The following is a 21,858-nucleotide window of genomic DNA, read 5'->3' on the forward strand; positions in this document are numbered from 1 at the left end:
CAGGTTTCACTGTACTTGCCAAACTGGACTACAACAGTACTGGACAAAGAAATCCAACCTCATGAATAAAATAGCGTTGCCGGGCGCTACGCAACCCTAACACTACACACACTGTTCTGTGCACTCGAACGTGGCGCTACTTTATTCATGAGGTTGGATTTCTCTGGCCAGCCAGCACTGTACAGGTCACTCAACACCTACCTCCGCAGCACCACCCATGGCAGATGCCACTTCCAGTATGGACACATCCTTGACAAACGGTGTGTGCCCACCTAGCTGAACTTCAGTTAGCTCGATGGTGTCTGTGAACAGTACCAGAATTTACACGCATCACCGCCACGCAAAAAAATACGCCATTCACACACGCACGCGTACACACAGTACACACGTACACACCAGCATCACCACAGCCACAATTAGTGCACGCCGTTCACACACGCGTGCACACAGTACACATCACCATCACCACACAACATACAAGCCATTCACAAAGTGAGAATAAATCATCAGTTCTCATCCAGGCTGCTGCTGCTGTGGAGAAGGCATTCTGTGCAATGCAGGACGGGACCGTTGGCATGCACTGCCAGAACACATGCGCCTGCAGAGCCTGTCGAAGCGGCATGCCAAGAGTCGAGGGAAAGTGAAGCACTGCTACTGTAGCGGACATGGAAATCCAGTCGATTGACCGGGGCCGGCACCCTCAGCGTGTACAGACCGCTGCGTGCAGTGCATAATCATGTTGATCCGATGCAACCAGCGCGCTGCATGCAGCGCATAAATGCACCGCTAAGGGACGGGTTCCACTGCGGCTCCGCTGCTCCGCGGCACTTGGCTGCATGCAGCGGAGCAGCGCGGTTCCACTGTCACTCGCCATTCGCGGTACCGCGGTCGTGGTCCACACTTTTTGATGACGTTTCACCTGCCTGCGCGCGCGCGAAATCAAACAAATCCTCGTGTTCTGGCCTGCGCAACGAATTAAAATTTGAATTTTAAAATTCTGGCGTACAAAACAATGCAAAGTACGGGAAACAGGTCGAGCCGCGACCGCGGCTCGCAGTTTTTGGTCAAGAATCGTAGCAAAAGCTCGCGGTGAGCCGCGGACTCGCTGCTCCAACTCGAGCAGCGGTCACTATGGTAATGATGACGTTTCAAGCCGCGAAAGACGAGCAGCGGAGCAGCGGAGCCGCAGTGGAACCCGGCCCTTACCCACGGCTGCATGGCCAGCGCCCTGGGGCCGCCAGACGTGTGGCCGGATTTCCATGTCCACGACAGTACAACGGATCGGGTGTATCTGCTGTAGTGCTACACAGCTCTGGTACCAGTCCAGTGTTGTAAGCATGTGCAGTGAGTCACATACATACATGTACGAGTACATGTCACACTGTCAGCCTCCCAGCCTCCCAGAGCTATGACAGGTGTGCAGTATTACTAGCATGCTCAACACTGCCAGAGTGCCTGCAGGAAATGATGAGACACGTTCTAACCAGTTCTACTGTCCTAGATACTAGATAGGTCCACTAGGATTACTACACGCATGCGTCTTCTGTGCTTGCAATGTAACAGCACACATAAAACAAGTGTCACCTGCACCTCACAATCCTTGCAAGTACCCAAGTGCCAGCCATACTACCACAGATCAAGCTACCTGGCACAGGGGTGGACCCAGGAGGGCTTCCAGGGGTTCCGCGGAACCCCCAATATCTCTTAAATGTACTGCTGGCAACCATATGCATGTCCATGTACATGTATCAGCTATTCAGTTTCGATTATACTGGAACCCCCCTGCAGAGATCGCTGGATCCGCCGCTGTGGCATACAGGTCGTGGACCAGATGGGTGTTACCCCCCCCCCCTCACTGGAAGGTAATACCTGACAGTCCCCATGGATATAAAATCAAACATTCGATAGAAGAGACAATACAGACAAACAGTACCTGGATATGTCAACATGTAGTGAAGGCAACTCAGCGGCTTACCAATGATGCTGGGCTTGAAATCATGCAGTAGAGGATTGAGAGAGCTGGTGAAGGTGTCAAATAACGACTCCGAACTACACGCCCACCTACACACACACACACGCGCGCACACACACACACACACACACACACACACACGGATACACATGGACACACCCATGCACACACACACACACACACACACACACACACACACACACACACACACACACACCATGTACCGTGTATACACCCGCAAGAGAAGCACGCAAATCTGCAAATGCACTGGATGTGCACCCACAGATTTTCTCTTATAGCAACGATAGCGAACAACATCTGAATGAGACAGATCAAGACTTGCGCCAGATAACTGTCTAATCCCCACAACTGGCGAAGCCATGTGAATCGACCACCAATGCACACCTGGTCTACACCACATGGAGTACATCGGCATAAAACGGCCAAGACAGTTACCTATACACACCCTACACTTGCTGGGGTAACCAGTATAGACAACACGCTGCTTTGATAGAAGCAGACACTAGATGCACTGGTACCTTGAAGTGAAATTGGAGTTACTTTACCAACCAGCCTCGGCTACTGAGTACTGAGAACCCAGAGCCACACAGACAGACAGACAGACAGACAGACAGACAGACAGACAGACAGACACACACACACACACACATGCACACACAGAAACACACATGATATCTTGTTGAGCAGTACGCTAATCAGTACTCAAGGCCACACTACAGAAATACTGGGCTCTCACAATCTTGAAGCACCAATGTAAAAGAGATTGAGTAGTATGACTAGTTGAATAGAAAAGACCAAAGGTTTACAAGTTGTCTGTAGTTGTGCAACATTAAAACTGTATAATGAAGATAATGGTGAGTCAGAACGCCCACCACTTAGCACAAAACAATGTATCATTTGTCAGTGCAATGTCATTGTATTGACAAATGATACTGACATTCAACAACGTGATAACCCGTGGGTTGGGAAATAAAACTTGTAAACCTTTGGTCTTCTCCATTCAATTTCAACCCTTCGGGGAAGGGTGCTTTTCTACAGCAATTTTTGGATTGGATTTTTTTAATTTATAGTGGTGACTATAACAGACAATTGCCTAATAACAATAGACCCACTCGAGGGAAAGATGCAAAAAGATAAGAATAATTAATATAATAGACTACCGGTATTGGATAGGTGATCATGTTCGCATTTTGCATAGCTGAAAGTCATAAGTACTAGCGTGAAAAAGCAAGGCACTGGGGTAACCGTTTCTTAAAACGGGCGGAGTTATCCACACAGCGAGCTAGAGGGTGTAAATCATTCCACAGCTTAGCACATTGGAAGGAAGCGCCATGACGGGCAAAGGCAGTTCTGAGCATGGGCAGCTTAAGAGTGCGTGATACAAGGCTGCGCGTTGCAAGACCATTATTTAAGCGCTCGAACATTTGACTTAATGTGACACTACAGCGGCCTTCCAAACAGCGCCACGTCAGATGCAGTAATTTCTTGCAATACATGGATGCCAAACGATCTAGACCAAGTCTCGCAAATAAAGGGCTTGATGGGCTACAAAAACCAGTATCGTACACTGAACGCAAAGCTCGCTTTAGCATTCGTTCAAGCCTACCTAACTGGGTTAAGGAAAGACCAGCAGAAAAACAATTTGATGCATATAGAAAATCTGGCAACACTAGGCACTTTACAAAGGTTTCTCGGCAAGTCAGCGGAATATTGTGTCGATTTCGGACAGAATACCAATTTTACTGGCAAGTTTGGTGACCATAGAATCAACTTGAGTCCTCCAAGAAAGATCCTAGTCCAAATGTCTTCCAAGGTACTTTGCACATGTCACTTGCTTGAGCTGCACTCCATGACAGTAGACTGCAAATTGGTGGTCAGTAATATGTGGCGTAGACAGGAAGAGCACTTGTGTCTTCCGGGCATTTAGAATTAAATTGCGGTTTGACAGCCAGGTACTAATGCCTGAGACAGCTGCAGACAGGGAATTGCTAAGCGGATTCTTCTGCGTACCGTAAATATACAATAGAATATCGTCAGCAAATTGAATAACTTTCACACAAAACTCGGAGACAATGGACTGGATCGAACGAACATAGAGTACAAAAAGCAGCGGACCAAGAACAGAGCCCTGGGGAACGCCACACATGCAGGGGAAAGGAGGGCTATAGTTCTCAGCAATGTGCATTATTTAGCGATGATTGGACAAATAGTCGGCAAACCAAACTAATGCTGAACCAGATATGCCAAGCTCAAACAAATCATTAACAATCCATTTGTTTTGGGGGCAAGTATATCCTGGTATGCAGTCGAATGTGCTGCACGATATACGCAACTCCTGGCACATCGAGCGCTAAAAAACTTGGCATGCTATACTACAGTGTAGCCTACCTATACTCGAGGCAAAATCCGTCTTGGCGCCATAGGCGCATCGTCAAAGGTGAACTAAATCTGTTCGCAGCACAATAGAGTGCAGGGTAGCCTGCCAGGTTTATACCCGTCCGGGATATACTGGAAATACGGAATATTATAAATAGTGTGCAAGGTTTCGCTACTTTCAAACCATGCACGCTCTCAGCATTGTCTGTACAAGTACAATGTAGTGTTCTTTCGGTGGGAAATACCCCAGTCACAAATATAATCCTTCACAGGCATCTCAAACGTGAAATGCATGGACTTGAATCGTTTCTGCAAACAAGTTAAAATAATGATAATCGTGCATGTACATGATCTGACTGATTGTGTATAATGTTCTAATGAGCATAAATCAAATGGCACCTACCATCGATTCAGTAGAATATTTGCCCATTCCGCAGATTCTGCTTTGCGAAATGCCCTTTGTCGGAACACTCTTGTGCTGACTTCATATACAAGATTCTCAATGAGTGCTAAATACTGCTCTCGCAGCACCAGCCACATCACAACCACCGGCACAACCAGCCATAGCAGAGACAGGCCAAACGCACCAACGACATACGCCCAGATCAGAGCTGCAAAGCCTGCCGGAATGAAATAGGGTGCACGTTTGATAACATTTTGCTTTAGACCATCCACTGCCTCTCTGTTACGACCTGGTGAACCAGGTGCAGGAGACCGATCAGCCATTTCTCACTGGGTCACACTTCTACCCAAGTCAAAATGAAAATGCCATTCTGCAGCTTCGCAACGATGAAAGGAGCCTGCTACTGATCTTCTGAATGGTAAATCAGAAGCAAAACGTTGGTTTGATGGGAACTTTCTTCTTCGCCAAAATTCTAGTAATTACTTGCAGGAACACTTGCCTCGAAGTTATTTCTACACTGCCAAAGCTCTTCACATTGGGAGCAAAGACAGGACACAGAAGTCATGAAGGCAAGAGCCACTTGAAAGCCAGTTCCATCCAGCAAAACACACCAACTATGACAGGAAACAGGCACACATGCTACACAGATCCCATACTCGCATGCCTATGCCATGGTGTATGGGCCCAGGCATGGCAGGACAGCTCAAGCGCGATGTCAAGGCCAGGGAGGACCACATGCACACGTCGTTTGTAAAATCCAGGACCAGGTGCAGCTGCGTTGCACGACTTCTTGCTCGAGAACGCGGGAGTCACGGTCGCAGCTGAGCTGAGGGTCCAGTGAGGGACGTCAACACCGACGGCGCGCGTGGGTACGCTACGGTACACTACCTAGGCAACCAACCGGCCACATACAATCATGATGGATGCGCGTCTTGTGTCGCGCTGAGCTGTGCATGTGCTAGCTGATCAGAAGAAATTAAATTTTGAGTACTTTTTTGAAGAAATCAACAATCAACGGTGCGTATCTATATCTTCAATTGTTTTCGTGTTCTTCAGTTTCCAATCTCTATAACTACACTAGGGCACGTTTGTTTTGAAGTACAAGTAGAAAACATGAGCAAGCGGCAAGCGCCCAGTGATTTCTTGAAGCTGATTATTGGTAGACCCGTTGTTGTAAAATTGAACTCCGGAGTAGATTATCGAGGTATGTAATTGTTCCATTTACATTGTTTTCGAGACCTTTCTCATTATAATTGTGAGTTACAAGCTGCAAATCATAGATAGCGTGCCACTGTAAGCGAATGGCGTTCAGTTGACCTAATGTGATGATAACCGGTAGTCCCAGGCGATAATTTATTCTGTCCATCATAATTATTATGAAAATGTGATGGTGCAGCAAAGTCTACTTGTTTTGGTAGAGAAAAATCTGAATGGTTAAATACACAAGATATACCCAAAGGAAAGTAAGGGCTAATTCGTTGTAACCGTACTAACTAACGCAGAGTTCCATGGTTCGACAAGCAATCATCAGGCAACAGTAACTGTTGTAGACGCATGTTAAATTATGAAACTCTGAGTTACAACAAATTAGCCCTTAATTTAATTCCCTTTGTGCAAATCTTGCGTACTGCGCTCTGGTCGCCACAGGCATTGAGCACTCTAACTGGTATAAGGAACACTGCCTTCGTGTGTGGTTAGATAAATAGCACTCCTGCTCGAGCCAGCATGGTCAATTCCTGGGTCTGGTGCATGCCTATTCCTGGGTCTGGTGCATGCCTATTGCGTTGGTGATCTACTGTGAGTCTACACATTTTCTGCGCTTATAAATTTCGGCCTCCCAGGGCTTAAACACATTTCGGCCGCATTTAAATTTCAGCCGGCACTTCTGCTGCTTGTATACATGGCCACATTGAACCTTGCAAAACAAAATTTTGGCCGCCACAAATTTCGGCCGAAAAAATATGCGCCGAATATTTGCTGACTTACAGCATCGTATTGCTGTTCTCCTTACTATTTCTCCAGGATTTTGTAGGCAGCTGGGTGTGCTTTGAATCTCTGTAACAAAAATTCCTAATGTTCACCATCTTATGTGCACACATGCCCTCGACTCGAGTGTCTTGGTCTGAGACTATGGTTAGGGAACGAGAGACGCCAGGCTCAAGTCCTGCCTAGTGGGAGAAGGATTTTTTTTCATCCGTGCTGTGACCCGCGGTCAATTTAATACTGTAATGCTTGTAGTATTATTGGAAACACTTGGTGACTTGGTCTGGCATCAGGAAAGAGTACAAGAATGTAGGAAATGATGTACGACACTTAGGGACCCTCTGCTCAGATTCAGGCAAAGTTCTTCAGAATCGGTCTAACACGTCTCAGGTAGAATGACTTGTCAGCAGCTCAACCAACTTCTTGCCACGAGCTGAGTACGGGCATTTTATTTCGATATTGAGATCTTTATCTACAATTCCGTCTGGTGAGCCCCCGATAAAGCCCAATTCATGGAGCCAGAATCCGGAAGCTTGAACAGTGCAGTCCCGTTCACTTGCGTACACATCACATGCAACCTGCTCATGATCAATACTCCACTGTAGAGGCCTCAATTTGGACGATGCTCCGTCACCACGCAATATAGAGTGAAGAGAGATTGCAATGGGCCACGTTTCTTCCGGGCTGCCTTTAGCACTGGTCCAAGCACGGATGCTGTGATGCGCCCCTGCCGGTATGCAGCCCAAAGAACATCACTACACTGTCCCCTGGTGTTCCTCTCTACTTCTGCGATTTCGTCTGAGTTGACAACCATCTTCAAAGTGAGATGGTCGACGAAATTACTATCGGACAAAGAAACAGACAGCATTGTACGATTGAACGGAAGGAAGGTAGAAGGATTCTTTCCCACCGGCTCCGGAGACAACAGCCACGAGGACATGGGGCAAAAACCGATCCCATCCAGCTTAGCTTTGAACAAGTGACGATGGGTGTCAGTGACGGGGAGTTTAGTGGCTCGATAACTCTTTTTTGAATATCTGTAACAACAACTCCTAGTATTCACCATCTTATGTGCACACATACCCTCGAGTGTGTTGGTCTAAGACTTCAATTCATGGAGCCAGAATCCGGAAGCTTGAACAGTGCAGTCCCGTTCACTTGCGTGCACATCACAAGCAATCTGCTCATGATCAATGCCCCGCTGTAGAGGCCTCAATTTGGACGATGCTCCATCACCACGCAACATAGTGTGAGGAGAGATTGCAATGGGCCACGTTTCTTCCAAGCTGCCTTTAGCACTGGTCCAAGCACGGATGCTGTGATGCACCCCTGCCGGTATGCAGCCCAAAGAGCATCACTACACTGTCCCCTGGTGTTCCTCTCTACTTCTGCGATTTCGTCTGAGTTGACAACCATCTTCAAAGTGAGATAGTCGACGAAATTACTATCGGACAAAGAAACAGCCGACAATATAATTATGATTTAACGTGAGGGCAGAAGGATGCTTTGCCACCGGCTCAGGAGACAACAGCCGCGAGGACATGGGGCGAAAACCGATCCCATCCAGCTTAGCTTTGAACAAGTGACGATGGGTGTCAGTGACGGGGAGTTTAGTGGCTCGATAACTCTTTTTCGCAGGTGGAAACATTTCAGAAACAGTCCTCATCTTTGGATTTCTTTTTGATCCATCTGCACTCCGGTCGTATCAGTTGAAGAAACACTCTTCTGGGCGTACAGCAATGCCACGGCCATGTGGTGATATCGCGCTTGACCCCTGGCACACTCGCACTCTCCTGACACAATTTTACGTTTCCTCAGCGTTCCTCATCTTTGGCTTTACTTTTGAACCATCTGCACTCTGGCCGTATCAGTTGAAGAAACTTTCTTCTGGGCGTACACCAAAGCCACAGCCATGTGGTGATATCGCGCTTGACCCCTGGCACACTCGCACTCTCCTGACCCAATTTTACGTTTCCCCAGCGTCATCTGCGAAGAAGTAACGCAATGCATAGCGGCATTCGCTGGTTCAGAGAGAGAGAGAGAGAGAGAGAGAGTTTCTAAAAGCATGCACCAAACAATTTCCTTCGGAGCTTGACTTGAACTCCTTTGTTGCCTTTTTGGGGGTGCGGGCCGACATTGTTCTCGTTACAACTGAACGTACATTGTACAGTTTTATGTGTGGGGGGTGTTTAGCCTATTAAAAGTAGTGAATCCAAACTCCAAAGTGTGACTACCATACGAACAACAATGCACCCGTTTATACGGTAGTTCTACAACACAATTTCAATGGACAAGTTGCTGTTGTGTTTGTTCTGTTGCTGCCCCCCCCCTCTCTCTCTTTCTCTCTCTCTCTCTCTCTCTCTCTCTCTCTCTCTCTCTCTCTCTCTCTCTCTCTCTCTCTCTCTCTCTCTCATGTGCACATTCCCTTATCTGAAGGCGTACTGGCATGTCTGGATGGCTATATGAACATTGCATTGGAGCAGACAGAGGAATACGTCAATGGACAGGTATGTGCCAGTCAGCACTGTGTCTTCACTCTTCAGTCATGCTGTTAGCTCTGTTTAATATGTACATGTACTTGTCCTTGCTACTGGTGCTGGTGGTGGTGCTGGTGGTGGTGCTGGTGGTGGTGCTGGTGGTGGTGCTGGTGGTGCTGGTGGTGGTGCTGGTGGTGCTGGTGGTGGTGGTGTGATTGATAGAATGCAACACACAGTAGTGTGTACTGTATTGCCAACGTGAAGTGACACTCCAGTCTCCGGTATCTCAGCGAGTTCAACTACCTCTACATTCAGTGCGTGGATGCAGCTAACAGGGCATAGGTTGTGAGACTTAGGACTTCACCCTCGCCGCTAGGCGCTGCATCTGCCACCATGGTATCACAGGCATGGTGGTGGCCTGGCACAAGCGAAGCTTCCTAAGCTGGTCGTGTTTCTCAATACGATTGTATAGCCGGTGGTAACGCGGACCGTGCGAACTTTACCTTTTTACATACAGTATAACGCGTTATTTTCGGTGTAACTTTAATTTCGGTAATTTCGGTAGAGAAACCAGGCAGCTAAATTTAGGTGAAACCGTTACTTTTGCTGTTCCCTTGACATGGTTTTGTGTATGTGCATGCCAATATTTGTGTTTGCATTTTCAGCTGAAAAACAAGTATGGTGATGCCTTCATCCGTGGAAACAATGGTGAGTACACTTTGCTGTATAGTATTCGACCGTTGGATGGTTCAATAGCCAATCAAGTCATTTTTCCAACGATTCCTGTTCCATCTGTCTCCTCTCTCCTGGAGAGACCCATGGGACCAGTTCTGGCAGTGACTATTGTACATTGTACAAGAGTGAGTGTGTGTGTGGGGGGGGGGGGGGGGGCGTTCACGGTCTAAGCTAGTGTGTGACGTGTTTCTGGGCAGTCTGTTGCATGTAGATGGAAACGCACTGTGCAGTTCACTGCTGCTTTGCTGCAGAGTGTGTTGAACATGATTGTACTTCGAAGTAGATGAGAACCTGATGTTAAGTGGATACATGCCATGCCAGTCCTAATCCTGGTTGATTAGCTTGGAGTTTGACTATCCAATCTCTTGGTCAGGTGTTGTCAGTGAACAGTCACCTGTACTTGTCAGTGCTAGCGGTGCAATGCAGTAGTTGTATTTGAAAAAGACTTTCATCGTTGGTTCTGTCTGATTATATTTCCTTTGTTTGTGTGTGTGTGTGTGTGTGTGTGCGTGCGTGCGCGTGCGTGTATGTGTGTTGGTGTGTGTATGTCGCTGTTTATATGTTGGTGTGTGTGTGTGTGTGTGTGTGTGTGTCGGTGTTTTTGCACAGTGTTGTACATCAGCACACAGAAGAGGAGATGAGTTGACAGTGAGCAGATATTGAGCTGCGGACGGTGACCAGCCAGATGATCATGTAGTATGTACCTAGGTAGTCAGTGCAAGTGAGCAGCACGCTACACAGTATTACTCCATGGTGCTGGTGACTGAGAGTGAGTGTGTGTGGCCGACATTGTCCAGCAGACCAGTTGCACGGTGTCTGTAAGTCCCAGGCCGTGTGCAATGGCACGGGCAGTGTGTATATCTAGTATTATCTACATTGGCCAATACTGCTTCCAGTACTCACAGTACTCGCCGCTGCTGCAACTATGCGTTCATCTCTTGTACATAGAGCTTTTCTTTCTCTTGCTGCGTGTGTGTGTGTGTGCGCGCGCGCGATAGAGTTACTGCCATTGCTGCTGCTGCTGTTCTGGTACTTGTAGTTCTAGTGCTGTTGCTCTATCATCCCAGATTTCCTAGGGTATTTCTGCTCTTCTGTTTGTACAAGCTGCGTGGCAGCTACTGCCGACTGGTGTTGGAGATTTTTTAACACAAGCATTTCCCTTGTAAATACATCTTTCTTGATACGTAAACATCCCTCAAGTGAGACTCTCTTTGACTTTGCCTTTCCAAGATTTCTAAATGACGGGTTTTCTTTCTGGAGAACGATGCACACCCATTGACATTGTTTGACCAGTCCACCAGTTGTGCTGGCATGGCAAGTTACTCAGAAGTTAGTACCGACATCTGACCCACGATTCAAAAGTATAGCCGCGTTTCCATTTCAAATACAGTACATCATGCGCATTCCAAACACCCATCCAAGGGCCGCATGAGCCTTGGCGCTGCTTTCGGCACACGGGGGTCGGGCTGCTTTGGCTACGACTGTACGTGTTCAGTCAATCTTGCTTGGCTACAACTGTATACTGGTACATGGCGACAGACAGGGGAAGGACACACTGTATGGCATGAATGGATAATTTGATACAGGATAGGATACTGGTATGGTGGTATGCATCACTAGACTAAATAGGGAGAGCATGCCATTCTGTTGCTGCAGTTTTAGAATGACAGCAAACACAGACCCGTTGCCTGAGGATAGTGAATAATGCGAAACTCGGAGTGGTGACATAGCTGCTTTCTCTCCTCTCTCTCTCTCCTCTCTCTCTCCCTCTTCTCTCTCTCTCTCTCTCTCCTCTCCTCTCTCTCTCTCTCTCTCTCTCTCTCTCTCTCTCTCTCTCTCTCTCTCTCTCTCTCTCTCTCTCTCTCTCTCTCTCTCTCTCTCTCTCTCTCTCTCTCTCTCTCTCTCTCTCTCTCTCTCTCTCTCTCTCTCTCTCTCTCTCTCTCTCTCTCTCTCTCTCTCTCTCTCTCTCTCTCTCTCTCTCTCTCTCTCTCTCTCTCTCTCTCTCTACTAACTGTGTCATGGTATGAGTATACGTACAGCTCACGCTGAGAGTATACCACTAGTGCACTCATCAGCTCAGTAATACTAATAATAAAACAGTGTACGGAAAAGAACAACGCTAGGCAGCAGAAATAAAAACCAACAACAGCTATTGTCACGGCAGTTGCATGGCGAAACACCCGTATTCAGATCGGCATTGCTGCCTTGGGGAGCAACAGTCTTATGATTACACCAGTATAATATACTTATATCACAACAGAAGTTGCGACAATCCCTAGAAGGTGATGAGCTAGGCATGCGAAGAGGGCTAAATAGACTGCAAAAACTAGGCATGCCAAGAACTGGCGAACCGAACGAAACACGTCAAAAAAAGAAAAAAAAGAGCAGGTCAAAGGTTTAACACAAACTTAATCACGCAAAAAATACTTCCAACTATCACATTATAACAGTCATATGTGTGTGAGAGGGAGGGGTATTGCGCACCAACAAAAGAAGAAGTAGACAACAACAACAACAACAACAACAACAACAACAACAGCCAGAACATAGAAGAAGAAAAAGTAACAGATCAAAAATCATTCATAGACCTAGCTAGTTTCAAATATAATTATTACCATCAAGACGGGCCACTCCACGCCCACCACACCCACAGCAGAGCATAGAAGAACTACCTACACACACTGTACATGAGCAGGACTAAGCAGAAGACATCAGAAACGTGATGGATATGCTTGCAACAGCAGCAGCAGCAGCAACGTACATGTCAGAACTCAAGCAGAACAACATAGTTGAAAAGTAACAGCAATGGCGAGCAGAGCAGAGCACGGCTGTGGACAGGTAACCGTAATGATGGTACGAGCATTGATAGGAGAGGACATGCCCCGTTGCGATCGCCTGACTGGGCGTGTCAGGCGCATAAGCAGATACACTGATAGAAGTAAGAGGTATGCCTGTTGCACATCCATACACTGATACACTACGACACTGACTGTACACTATGACTGTCAACCCGGTACATGTTCGCATGCAACCAAAACGCAAACCATCCAGCCCAACAGGCATTTGACTTACTTTGCAAACAACCAACTAGCCAGCCAGCCAGAGAGCAAGTCGGTCAAGAAGTCAGCCAGCCGGGCAACCGGAGAGCAAGTCGGTCAAGAAGTCAGCCAGCTAGTCAAGCAGCCAAGCAAATGGCCACACTAGTCGTCAAGCACACCTTCATCCAGCCAGACAAAACTGGACGATTAAAAGGAAAGCTGGGGGAGAACATAGTCAGCTGCAGCAGCAGCTGTTCCAGCACTGCTTATGGCTTATGATTGGATGAGAGCCAAGTTAGGCCTTCAAACAGGCCATCACCCGTTGTTGCACATGATGGCTGAACATACCAATTGCGATCGCGTATTTTAGTTAATCCAAGTTTTTCTTGCACTTCGTGGGGCTTCATAGCTGTGTGAAAGCAAGGACACACACACACACACACACACACACACACACACACACACACACACACACACACACACACACACACACATATATGTACTCAGGTCACATGTGTCTCCCTGGGAGACGGGAGAGACATCCAAAAGGGGCTCCAAGTCGTCAGGTAGCAGTTTGCACCAGAAAATCCGATCAGTTAGTTGTAGTATTTAAATAACCGACGAGGAGACAACAGTCGTAAAATAGCAATGAAAAATATCAATTGTGCACTCATAACCATGTATAAACAATTAAAATGAAACAATTCCAGAACGTTTTCGTGTGACCATCATCAGTGGAACATCGTCACATAGTAAGAATCACTAAAACAACCAGTTATATAGCTAGAGTAATATGAAAAGAAGCGTGAGAATGCAGCACAGCTAGCGGTTATGCATAACGCATAACCTGTTCTATGCAAGCAAAAAGAAAATGTTGTAGCACTCACACTTTTTAAATAATACACACTCACCAGTTTTTGTTCACACGCACTCACAGCTGCCACATTCATCTACAGTCAAATCTGTCGTAAGCGACCGCCCCTTGGTGCAAGAAAAAGCGGTCGCTTACGGCAGATGGTCTCTTACGGCAGATGTATGGTAAATCCGGCACACCAGGTATATGCTTCCATGTACTCAAATCGACGAGGATAATGTGATTTTTAATATCATTTTTTGGATATTCAACGACGACCATACCCGGAAAGTACGCGTATGCGACACGGCAGTAGATCGACACTGCCTGGACTTGAGAGCTACAGCACAGCCTCAGTACAGGCCAGGCGCCAGTCGATCGCACTTGCAAGACAGCGCATTTTCACACTTTGCAGTTGACAGCGCTCTGGCAAGTACAGTTTCGCACCTTACTGAACCTGGGTCGCGGTCGCTTACAGCAGATTTGAATGCAGCCACCGTGCATGAAATCGCGGTCGTTGGTCGCGCACAGCAGATGGTCGTTCTGGACAGATCAGTTTGTATGTGAAACCGTCGGTGCACGGAAAATCGGTCGCTAACGGTAGATGGTCGCCTACAGCAGAGGTCGCTAACGGCAGATTTGACTGTACTGCTACCATTCTCAGATACACTGCAAAGGTTCACACTACACGCGTTATGCATAACCGCTAGCTGTGCTGCATTCTCACGCTTCTTTTCATATTACTCTAGCTATATAACTGGTTGTTTTAGTGATTCTTACTATGTGACGATGTTCCACTGATGTTGGTCACACAAAAACGTTCTGGAATTGTTTCATTTTAATTGTTTATACATGGTTATGAGTGCACAATTGATATTTTTCATTGCTATTTCAGTTAGTTGTAGTATGGTGTTTTTGTTTTGAATGGTGCATGTACGAAGTACGGCTACATGCTGACTGTACACTATTCTATGTAGCACATAGAGACACCAGCGCTCACTGTACAAACGCATGGTGACGAACCCTCTCATGTAATGCCATGTACCAGTGCACTTGTACTACTGTAGTCTGACCAATGTAAAAATTATGTTAGTAACAAACATTATATTCATTGTTTTGAGGGAGTTGAAATGGGAAAAGTCTGAAGAAAACATTGACCATCACCACCAGGACTTGCTTATGGCCAGCGATGCTCTAAGCCGTGATGTAGTCGTAAACCCAGCAGCGACCGTTCAACATCCTCTTTAGACCTCTTCGACCTACAAAACGATCTCTCCAAAAAACTGAGATTTGACCAAATTACGATAATTTGAAAATGCCTACCCCATCGAACATTGGTGTTCGATCAATGTATGGGCTCGGCTATAAAGGGTTAAATCAGAGTGGATCTGATAAAGGCACCACTGGCGCCCTTGAACACACAAGTATTCAGTCAAGCTGTACTTTGGTACATCATTCAGTCAAGTAAGACTAGTACACACACACACACACACACACACACACACACACACACACACACACACACACACACACACACACACACGTACCATCAGGCAAGTCTTGTTTGTTGGCAAAGATGAGAATAATAGAATCTCTCATCTCCCTGTCATGGATTATGCGGTGTAGCTCTTGCTTAGCTTCTTCTATCCGGTCACGGTCGGCGCAGTCAATGACGAAGATCAAGCCTTGTGTGCCAGTGTAATAGTGACGCCATAACGGTCGAATCTTATCCTGACCACCCACATCCTGCACAGCGGATTGCAACAACAGCAGCAACAGTAACAGCAACAATAGCAGCAGCAACAACACCACCAGATTGCATATCTACTCCCAGCAGGGTATTGAGAGTACTGTACATCCAATGATACCTTCACCAGCAGCCCTAGCACCATGAGAAGTACTGCACAATGCACTGCAGCGCACAGAGATGGCCCACGAGGTCCACATATCCATATAAAAATAGGAAATAAAGTAATTGTATATGTACCATATCACTGGTCTGAGACACGGTTGAGGTCTGCAGATCACAGTCTGATGGCGATTGCAAAAGCACGGATCACGCATAACGTCTAAACCCAGATCCACGATCCACAGAGAGTTTCAGCTATGCTCGCATGCCATCTCTCTTCCAGCTACTTTCGTGTCCTGTGTCGTGATGTGAACGCCACCAGGGAGTAAAACTTTAGGCAGGACTAGGAAGAACTTACCCAGACATTGAATTTGATATTCTTATAGGTGACAGTCTCCACATTGAAGCCCACAGTAGGGATTGTAGTCACAGATTGGCCTAGTTTCAGCTTGTACAGCACAGCTGATCAACACATAGGTCAAGGATGTCAACATCTCATCACATATAAATAGAATGCACATCATCACTCAATCTGCAGACAGAGCTGTTTCATTCTTTGTGGACTCAACCGCGGAGCTCAGAAAAAAATAGGCCGAACCCGATAGCTACGAAAAACAAAATTTCCAAGGTCAGATTTAAACCAGGCCTGAACGTACCTTGCCAGAGTGCTCAACCTGACAAGTCGGTGAGCTCTGCGTAGCGCAAACAGCAAAGGCACTACCCCACATGAGAGTGCTCAACTACTATCAAGTGCACATCATTATGCAGCTGTTAATACTACACTTCATCACACTACATCCACACGCACACTAGGCCCAGACAGATCCTGCCGGCAATTCTTTTGGCAAAATATCGTGTTGTGTGCAGGAGGGTCTAGTTGGCTAAAGAGCGCAGTGTGGTGGTGGAGGTGACTCAACATTTTCTTCAATGGCCGAGAGCTCTGTCGCACACTGTAATAATATGATACGTGCGCCGTTAGCGTCAGAGCAAGAAGAGGGACAAGACGAGTCAAGGGACAATCCGGAGGACGCAATACCATACGACCAACTGTTTGTTTCTACCAGCGTTATTGTACCGTCGACACAGCTCTGACGACGATATACTGGGCGAATGCCGCGGGGCCTCCCAGCGTGTCAGCGGCAGTGGGTGATGGGCAGATAACAAGGTAGCTTGCGGACAACATCGGTGGCATGAAGCCTAGTGACTGCCAAGCGTCTTGGCGCGACGGGCGAGCAGTACAGTGTCATGCCCCAGTGGCTGCTGTGGCTGTTGACGTCGGCGGGCCGTGAGGTGCGTTCGCAGGCTGTCATGGCGCTCGGACAACTGCAATACTAGTACACAGACTCTCACTACTAGCTACATAGTACTCTGATTCTGGCACATTATTTCTGCATTGAATAGGGATTGATTTTCCGTGCCGAAATTCCGACGCTGCATGCATGTCCAATGCGCGTCAACAGTACTTCACACTTTCCTTTTCCCGCGTTATCACCTCAGCTATGCCAGTTTTGTATGTGGAAACCCCCTATATAATAGCAGTTTGGTCTATATTTTTAATCATTCAACATCTACCTTCACTGATGAGCTATGTATTAGCGAAACAGCTGTCTGAAGGAGTTTATCAATGTCGTCTACGGAAGTGTCCTCGCAATGGTGATGGTTGTGTGCAGGAGGGTCTAGTCGGCTACAGAGCGCAGTGTGGTGGTGGAGGTGACTCAAAATATCGAAGAATTGAAAGAGCGGAAATTGCCGGCAAAATTGGAGCAAAATATCGAGATGTTGGGTAAAATCGATGCCCGATACTTGGATTTCCTTGTTTTTAGCCCGTTCAGCAGTATACACTGCTCAGGACGAGATCATGTGAACGAAATATCACTGGGATTCACTGTGGATCGACATGATTTCGGAAGAACTAAGGGACACGTGCGTGGAAACCCGTGTTGATAAACCGACCCTGCGATTTTTATGAAACGTTGTACGGGATTGTACGGGGAGTGGATAAAATACACGTTTTTCCGGAGCAAAATGGAGCAAAATATCGAGTTTCTTGTGCGACACTCGGCAAAACATCGAAGATTTCGCAGCAACATTTTGCGGCAAAATATCGAGGCAAGCGGAGCAGAATCTGTCTGGGCCTAACACACACGCACACACACACACATGTACGCGCACGCACACACATGTACGCGCACGCGCACACACGCAGAGCAACTATGCTGGTAAGGCAGGATACTAGTCTTTCCGGCAGCATCAAGACCAAGCATGAGTATCCTCATCTCCTTGTTGCCAAATATTTTCGACAGCATTTTCCCCATGGCGACTGCATAGAAAAACAAATAGCAAAGAGGGAGGCAGGACAACAATGAAGGTCAACTGATTTGTTGATTTCTATTTTGAAGTACAAGCTGTAACGCTGGTCATGTATGTTGAAGCACGGGAAGATACATTTCATAAGTTTGAGGGAGTTGCAAACGAGGACAATCTGAAGAAAAAATTGACTCACCACATTCAATGTAACGGTCAGGGAATTCGAATTTGAAGTTCTCCCAATCCTTTCCAAATTGTCACCACATTGCTAGAGTCCCCACTACCTACCCACTGCTATACCTAAAATAGAACTGGATGACGTCAAAAGTGCCAACGTGGCCATCCTAATACAGCACGCATGTGAACAAACTAAGGGCAGGTGAATGGTGATAAGCGAGAACAAAAATACGAGAACACCGGATCGATGAAAGGACTGAGACCTGAGAAAATATTCCCATAACTGTATCAGCAGCAAAAGAGACTTTGGTCTTACCAGCTGCGGCTCATTCGCCGCTCGTTGGCTTCTCAATTCTCAGAGAATCTCAATCTGAACCTGCTATCCCAGGACTGGCAACCTAAACTAGATTGTCTAGATTTCAGGGGGCGGAATTACAGTAACAATTCACAGATGGAGGGCAAAGGGTTGTCGCTACATGAAACTCCTCCCAACACCATTCGAAGTGAATTACAGTGCCGAAAAAGTGCTCAACATCGGTAGGACAAAAGCTAAAAGTCCCATGGAAAGGAGGATGAAATTGAAGACACAGCGAGCTCACGATCGCACAAATATTTGAAGTCAAGTGCCATTTCTTGTTCTGCATGCAGACAAGTGCATAGTGCAGATACTGTGCATTACTGCAGCGCACATGCAGTAACTGCCCCCTGACGTCATCCAGCGCTAGCAGCCGGATTTGTGTATGCATGACTCATCCATCGTTTCGACCATCGGCATCGTTTTTGAAGAGTCAAGACGAGACAGACTCGAGCTCCCAGGGCCTACTTGTATGATTGTGTTATTGTTGTAGGGAGGAGCTCCGGAGCTTATTTTGCTCTTGGTCTCGTATCCAATGTATCAGTTCTTTTAGTTTTACTGTACGATCGTACTCTGCCTCTGACTCACTAAGATGAGCTCAGGCATCACCGTACATACAGCGACAGAATAATTTAGAAAAGCGATCCTGTCAGCTTTTCTATTATTGTGTTGTTATTGCGCTGTCCTTTTTGCAAAGATACCTATCATGCTTTTCTTTCATTTGAAGATAGCACTAGTGAGTAGTAATGCACATGGTTACAGTACATGTACTAGTGTCATGTATTTGTCAGAGAGCACACATCCACTGGTTGACTTGTTGCAGGGCCGTCCAGACTGAGTAATATTTGGAGAGGTAAGGTCATGGACGTCTGATTTGGGCTCTCTCCAGCAGTTACACACAGCATAGCATAGATTTGTACATGACGTGTATATAATAATTATTATTATTTATATATTATATTAAACTCGGATGTTGAGCCATAAATTATTATAATAATAAGTTATAAACACTGGTGAGCTCAACTCACCAATACAATATGGCAATAGCAAGAGTACATATTAACCAGTAATACCAGTTACCATTGGGTACTAACCAGTTATGTACTCTTGCCAATAGTGAACATACTGTGCGGGATGCCGCACTGAGTTACGATGATACGACAATACTTACTAGTGCATGTGTCAGCTGACCTATGTAACCATGGTCACCAGCGTATATCGTTGCCGGGACAGTGTTGACTATAGTACTGCTGGGCGCCGAGGAACATACAGGCTAGAATTTCACCGAGCACAGCATACCTCAATGTATACACGGTGACTCAATTGTGCATCGACTGCAGTGCATGAAAATAAGAACGGCCCAGGTTACGAGGCTGACCCCCCTCCCAGTTCTTCAGGACCCGACAGTACACATACTGTAGGCATCGTGCTCACAGCGCCATGTTGCAGTGAACACTGGTTTCAGTGACCTGCACTCATGCCGCCGAGGACTGACCAAAGGTTTGAAACCACTTTGACAATTGCACATTCCACGCTAAAGCGGAGATGTACTCCTCATTTAGGCAGGCGGTTGCTGAAATCAGAATGATATTGATAGTCTCTTTGGCTAGGTTCTACCTGTAATGACACTGGTCACTATGATATTACCCACACGGCGACGTTGCTCCCAATCACTAACCGAATCATCAGATTTCCTAGCTCCAACTTCGAATCATCCGGGACTCCTAAATTTATCAAAATGCTTCCTCATTTACTGATACATGATTGTACAGTACTACTACTAGTGTATATCTTTTGTGCACTCAACGAGAGCTTGGTTGGCCTCCTAGAGAACAGTTTAGGCTGATGAGACGACTTGGCCCTCCTGGAGTTTTCCTAACTAAAGGCATTGTGAGTCTTGTGACATTATCAAGATTTCCAACTCTTGCCCAGCTGCTACCATGCCGATAGAGATCCAGAAGAAATCTTGGTAGCAAACACACACGCATACATACACACACACACACACACACGCACGCACATGAGCAATACAGGAGATTCCTCTCAGGCAGACATGCCCGTTTTTGGTGTGGGAACACTTTGAAAGATGGGGTAAATACTAAAATTTAATATTAAATGGTCATACTAAGTCCTCAACGCACATGTGGCAAGTACGTCACAATACTCTAATTGGGTGTAAGAACAACAGGAGGGAGGGAACATAGACAGGCAATGGAAAACGTAGCATGAATATTCAATGCAAAACGGAGAGCCGTGTAAGCGCATTACATCATAGTTCATGGCTGAGTGAGCACATTACGCCACAGCGAGAATAATATGGCACCGACTACGCCTGAAGCAGGTGACAGTGTTTCTATGTTTTTTTTAGTATGTGCATTATGCCATTACGGTCATGAGCCTGCTGATCACAGAGTCTAGCCGACTCAGTCTTCTGTCAACACGCTAGAAGCACTTCTCAAGTTATACATTTATGAAGCAACAACCCAGGCAGTGGCAGTGTGTCTAGTCGCTGCCTAAGTGGGTGCCATGATCACTATGGTAACCATGGTAAGCATCATGTACATTATTTAAGAACTTGATACAAGCAAAGCAGCAGTGTAGATAACAAGATAGGATGGTAGCCTAGGACAAGGGAGATTCCCAACAAACCCTCAATCAACTGGTGGTGCCCGTGCGGATGAAGAGTGCAATAGGTTGCACGGTAACTCGAGGCACACTTTCTAATGAAAACCTGGCAGGCTTACCAGATGAAAATCTGAATCAAACTCCAGCAAATGCATTGATTCCGAGCCTGCGTGTATATGACTATGTACATAGTAGAATGATGTTAGGTGTGTGTGAGTGAGTGTGAGTGTGTGGTACATGGTGGATGCTCATGCTGGTGACATAGTGAATGCGCAGGCAGCAGCATCACACCACATCCGCACCACCTTCTTTTGCCTCTGTCTGTGGCATGCTGAAATCACACACACGCACCTCACACCTTCATTGCCTTTGCCTGTAGCATGCAGAGATCACACACACACGCACCTCACACATTCATTGCGCCCGTCTGTGCCATGCCGAGGAAATCGTGCGCAAACGTGCCCGCCGTGACCTGCTCTGGAATGCGCTGAACGACATCAGCAACATCCAGCCGCACTCCTTCTGGCTTCATTGACGTATGGAATGCATCTCCAGGCTTATAGTCATCCGGCAGATGTAGGTATTCTTCAGGATGACAGAACAGATAGCACATGAGCTCAGCTTGCTCTGCTTCACTTAGATGCTCACCTACAGTACGCACGGATGAGCACACGAGTGTGGTGCCAC

The 21,858-nt window shown here is 46.7% G+C and overlaps 4 protein-coding genes across 4 annotated transcripts in view; 1 reads left to right on the forward strand and 3 right to left on the reverse strand.

Annotated features, from left to right (window-relative positions):
• Positions 1–5,410, reverse strand: part of LOC135829831 (uncharacterized) — a 42,564-nt gene extending 37,154 nt beyond the window's left edge. Inside the window, exons 1-3 of the mRNA XM_065342218.1 lie at positions 4,773–5,410; positions 1,976–2,061; positions 202–302 (exon numbers count right to left, since the gene is read on the reverse strand). Coding sequence (XP_065198290.1) covers positions 202–302; positions 1,976–2,061; positions 4,773–5,095 — 510 coding nt within the window. The 5' untranslated portion in view covers positions 5,096–5,410. The remainder of the gene's footprint in view (positions 1–201; positions 303–1,975; positions 2,062–4,772) is intronic.
• Positions 5,411–5,753: 343 nt separating this feature from the next.
• LOC135829456 (U6 snRNA-associated Sm-like protein LSm6) lies at positions 5,754–11,251 on the forward strand. The gene is made up of 4 exons (XM_065341861.1): positions 5,754–5,976; positions 9,192–9,262; positions 9,898–9,940; positions 10,577–11,251. Exons 1-4 carry the CDS (start codon positions 5,886–5,888, stop codon positions 10,606–10,608), a joined length of 237 nt encoding a protein of 78 aa, XP_065197933.1. The 5' UTR covers positions 5,754–5,885; the 3' UTR covers positions 10,609–11,251.
• A 775-nt stretch (positions 11,252–12,026) lies between these two features.
• On the reverse strand, positions 12,027–18,821 carry LOC135830065 (ADP-ribosylation factor 6). Its single transcript, XM_065342451.1, has 5 exons — positions 18,508–18,821; positions 17,941–18,027; positions 16,066–16,169; positions 15,406–15,604; positions 12,027–13,414 (listed from the first exon to the last, which is right to left on the reverse strand). The coding sequence occupies exons 2-5, from the start codon at positions 18,020–18,022 to the stop codon at positions 13,272–13,274; spliced, it is 528 nt and encodes a 175-aa protein (XP_065198523.1). The 5' UTR covers positions 18,023–18,027; positions 18,508–18,821; the 3' UTR covers positions 12,027–13,271.
• Positions 18,822–20,609: 1,788 nt separating this feature from the next.
• The window catches only part of LOC135830006 (cilia- and flagella-associated protein 251-like), a 29,819-nt gene continuing 28,570 nt past the window's right edge, over positions 20,610–21,858 (reverse strand). The window contains exon 29 of the mRNA XM_065342395.1: positions 20,610–21,819. Within this exon, the coding sequence (XP_065198467.1) occupies positions 21,578–21,819 (242 nt within the window). The 3' untranslated portion in view covers positions 20,610–21,577. The remainder of the gene's footprint in view (positions 21,820–21,858) is intronic.

This window comes from Sycon ciliatum, chromosome 13 (genome assembly GCF_964019385.1).
Source record: "Sycon ciliatum chromosome 13, ocSycCili1.1, whole genome shotgun sequence".
In the NCBI taxonomy this organism is placed as follows: Eukaryota; Metazoa; Porifera; class Calcarea; order Leucosolenida; family Sycettidae; genus Sycon; species Sycon ciliatum.